Source organism: Manacus vitellinus, unplaced genomic scaffold, assembly GCF_001715985.3.
Source record: "Manacus vitellinus isolate BGI_N305 unplaced genomic scaffold, ASM171598v3 scaffold_84_pilon, whole genome shotgun sequence".
Lineage (NCBI taxonomy): Eukaryota > Metazoa > Chordata > Aves > Passeriformes > Pipridae > Manacus > Manacus vitellinus.
The window spans coordinates 629,392-633,353 of NW_021940840.1; the positions used below are offsets into that span (position 1 = coordinate 629,392).

A 3,962-nucleotide genomic window follows, 5' to 3' on the forward strand; every position below is an offset into this window, starting at 1 on the left:
AGAAGCAGCGGGCCGTGCGCCGCAGGAGGGAGGCCGAGGCCGTGGAGGCCCTGGAGGAAGGTGAGGTGATCCGGGATGTCCCTGGGTGGGGACGGCGTGGGACAGGGAAGGGGTGGATGGATCCCACAGCTCTCTGTGGCCGTGGGAGGTGTGGGACTCACCGGATTTCAGGTGGAAAAGCGTCGCTGACCGTGTTCCTCCTGGGACAGGGAAGGACTACGAGGGGTACATCCCGCTGTGGTTCGAGCGGAAGGTGGACGCCGTGACCGGGGAGCTCATCTGCGTCTACAAGGGCGGCTACTGGGAGGCCAAGGAAAAGCAGGACTGGAGCGTGTGCCCCGACATCTTCTGAGCCCCTGCCCACGCTGGGGCCGCCCCGCAGGACACCGGGACAGCCTGGGCACAGCCCAGGGACAGCCCAGGGACAGCAGGGACAGCCCGGACGACGCGGCACCGCCCAGGGCAACCCCCGAGCCAACACATGCAGAGGTCGAAACAGGGATTCCAAACCTATTTTTTTACGCACTAATAAATAGCATCCTTTTTTTTTGTTTTCTTTTTTCTTTTTTTAAATGATGGCTTTTTCAGCGACTAATTGGGAACGAAGGACACTGGAGCCGGGTTGGGTTTGGGATATTCATTGCCTGTATCCCTCAGTGCCTCGGCTCCATCGGCCGAGACGTCGACTTCCAAAGATGCCCGGGGTGTGGGAATGCCGTGCGCTTGTGTGAGCTCTTCTCTTTGCCATGTTATTTTTCCCCTTCCATTATTTCTGTGTGGACTTGATGGAATTATTTTTTTAAAAAAAAGAATCTGCTCCTGGTTCAGGTTCCTTCAAAGACGGACACGAACAACCCTGAGTCCTGCTCGGAAAACTGTCCCCAGGGGCCGTGGCGCTTGATCCCGGAGGCTCTTGGTGGTTCCTGCAGTGCCCAGTCGTCCCAGTAACACCAATTAGGATATTTCAGCTGGTGACTTTGGTTTTTTGACCTGTTATTTTGGTTTTTTTTCAAGAGCCTTTGAGCCGCTTCCCCACCGTCTGATGTGTTCAGTCAAGGCTTGGGACTGTCTTTGACGTGATGCTCTGTGGGAGTGGTTTGAGTGAGGTTTGGTTTGGTTTTCCTGCAGCCACATCGGAGGGGGAATGGCCTTGCCGAGGTCTGGAATGCCAGGCAGACCCAGTGCAGAGGTTTGTATCCCAGCGATGCTCCAGGATCCGTGTCCCTGCCCTGTATCCCGGCATCCAGGGCCTGGCAGGAGCCTGGACCTCGGTGCCAGGCTTTCCAGCTGCATCTCCCTGCTGAGCTGGGTGGGAGAGGAGGAAAGAGATGCTGTGGTGCCGCTGGGATGGAGCCTTGGGCCTGGATCTCCTCCCCCTGTGTCTTCCCCATCCAGCCAGACAGGTCTGGCCATAGTCCCCTGGCATGGGATGAGTCCAGAGGGTCCCAGCGCCCGGCTCCTGGATCCCTTCCCTCTGCTCCCTCATGGCTGGGCTTTCCTTGGAGCAGCTTCAGGTCACTGGGGCTGAGGGAACCCCTCGTCCCCTCTCACCCCTCCTGTGTGCCACGGCCTTCCCGTGGCCCTGGACCCGCCGGGAGAAGCGGAGTGAGCGCTGCCGGTGACCGGCCCCGGAGCACCGAAGGGTGGGATCCTCTGGGCCAGAGAATATCAGGGAGAGCTGGACATCTGCACTTGCCCCGCTGGATGTCATCTTTGGTGTCCTCTTCTCCGGCTCCTCACCATATCACACCGGCGCTGCCTCCCGGCACATCCCCGGCAGAGGATAATTAGCAATAACGAACTTCGAGGCAACGATAACTGGAATATCCAGGCTGCACATGGGACACTTATGCAATCAGGTTCCTCATCCATCAGTCTCCTGGTCAGCTTCCAGCACCTCCATCCCCGTTCTCCCCCACGTGTACAGTCCCTCCAGCCCTGTACAGCGTCACCGTGGGGAGGAACAGCCCCCACTGCTCTCAAGGGACCCTTTCATCTTATTTATTTGCTTCTAATTTATACATATATATAAATATATATAAAATTATTTTGCTTAAATTTCTATGGTACACAATAGATGAAAAATGATGAAGACAGAAGTGTCTGTCTGAGTTTTTGCAGCACGAGTACGATCCCCCTCGGCTCGTCCCCGAGGTCAGGGGATGGTGATGGAGTGATTCCCAAAGCAGGGAAGTTGTGTTTTGCTCCAGAGCTGGATGCAGTAGCATTGAAAAGGTTTTCCAGAGACATTCCCCTCTGGAAACTATGTGTTTGGGGTTTGAGGGGCGGCACTCGGGATCCCTGGAAGTGGGATGCTCCAAGCTGCTTCCCAGGTCCTGGGTGTCACAGCCACTGTTCACTCCTTCCAGACCCTTCCTGGAGCTTTGCCCTGGCTCAGGAAAGCCGAGGCAGGTCTTAAATGGTCCAGACTTCATTAGAAGTGGGACTCAGCCCGTGGAGAGCTGCCGGTGTCCTGGCCCCAGGTGTCCTTCCTGGGAGAGCAGAGGATGCTCCACACCGATCCCGATGCCGCTGGGTTGGTTTGTGGCAGCACCAAAGTGTTCTGGGGGATTTATCCCACTTGAGGCCTGAATTGGGTTTGTAAAATGGGCTAAAAATTGAGCTTTTCAGAATGCCTTACTTTCCTTTTTGCTGTGTCAATGCAAGTGTCACCTGGGAGCTTGGAGAGGGGAGAAACTCCAGCACAGGCTGTTCCCAAAGCTGGATCTGGGTGTTCCTGCAGCAGAGGAGGGTGGGGAGCAGGATGTTGCCCTGTAAGTGCTGGCTCCGAGGGTCCTGCTCGGCTCTAGGGCCCTGAGAAGTCCTCTCTGATGTGCCCCCATGGCCACATCCATCTGGGAATCCCCATCACAACCCTGCACAGCTCCATGGAGCACAGGGGAGCACGAGGAGCACCCCCAACCCAGGAATCCCCCGGATTTTAGGCTAATTGAAAAAAATTGCTCCATCTTCCAGAGTTCATCTGTCAGCAGCACTTAACCAGAGCACCATCTCCTGGTCCTTCTGTTCCTCCTGGAGGATTTTAATGTCATTCCACTGTAAATGCTGTTGAATGTATTTTCTTTTTGAACAATAATATATTGTGAGTGATCCCTCTTCTCCTTCACGGAAATAAAACTTGGATTCGGGAGTTTTAAAAGCCGCGGTGCTGAGATGGTCACTGGCTCCCCAGGGCTGCAGGTGGGGGGTCCTGGAGGAGCCCCGAGGTGGGTGAGCTCTGGGGGGGTGTGGGGGGCAGAGGAGGGACCGTGGGAGGTGACCAGGGGAGGAGGAGATCCAGGGAATGTTGTTCAAAGGAGAAGGTTGCCCAGAGGATGAGGAAATCCAGGGAAGTGGTTGTTCAGGAAAGGAGAAGAATCCAGAGGGAAGTTGCCCAGGGGAGGAGATGGTCCAAGGAAGGTGGTTTGGAGGGGAGGAGATGGTCCTTGGATGGTCCAGGGAAGGTGGTTTGTGGGGCAGGAGGCCAGAAGAGGAGTTGATACAGGGGAGGATTTTCAAGGCAGGAGGCGTCCAAGGGGAGGAGGTCCAGGGAGGCAGGAGCATGAGAGGTGGCCCAGGTGTAGGTGCCCATGGAAGGAGGTTCTCTGGGAGCAACAGCTTAGAGGAGGAGAACCAGGGAAGGGGTTGCCCAGGGACGAAGGAAGCTGGGAAGGAGATCATCTGGGGACAGGGGTGTCCCAGGGGAGTTTGTCCAAGGGAGAAGATGGTGGCCCAGGGGAGAAGGAACAGGGAAGGAGCAGGAGAGGTGGCTCAGGGGAAGGTGCCTGGATATGGAGATTCCCTGGGGATGGTGGGAAGGAGCTGTCCCAGGGGACTGTGTGTGGGGCAGGAGGAGGCCCAGGGGAGCTGGGGGAGGGTCTGAGCAGGGGCTGGGGCGGGGGACGGGAATCCCAGGCAGGCTGAGACTGGTCCCTGCGGTCGTTGCCAGGAGACAGAGACAC

The 3,962-nt window shown here is 56.8% G+C and overlaps 1 protein-coding gene across 1 annotated transcript in view; it reads left to right on the forward strand.

Annotated features, from left to right (window-relative positions):
- Positions 1–438, forward strand: part of OSBP2 (oxysterol binding protein 2) — a 29,710-nt gene extending 29,272 nt beyond the window's left edge. Inside the window, exons 12-13 of the mRNA XM_029964920.1 lie at positions 3–60; positions 210–438. Of these exons, the coding sequence (XP_029820780.1) occupies positions 3–60; positions 210–352 (201 nt within the window). The 3' untranslated portion in view covers positions 353–438. The remainder of the gene's footprint in view (positions 1–2; positions 61–209) is intronic.
- The last annotated feature ends 3,524 nt before the right edge of the window (positions 439–3,962 follow it).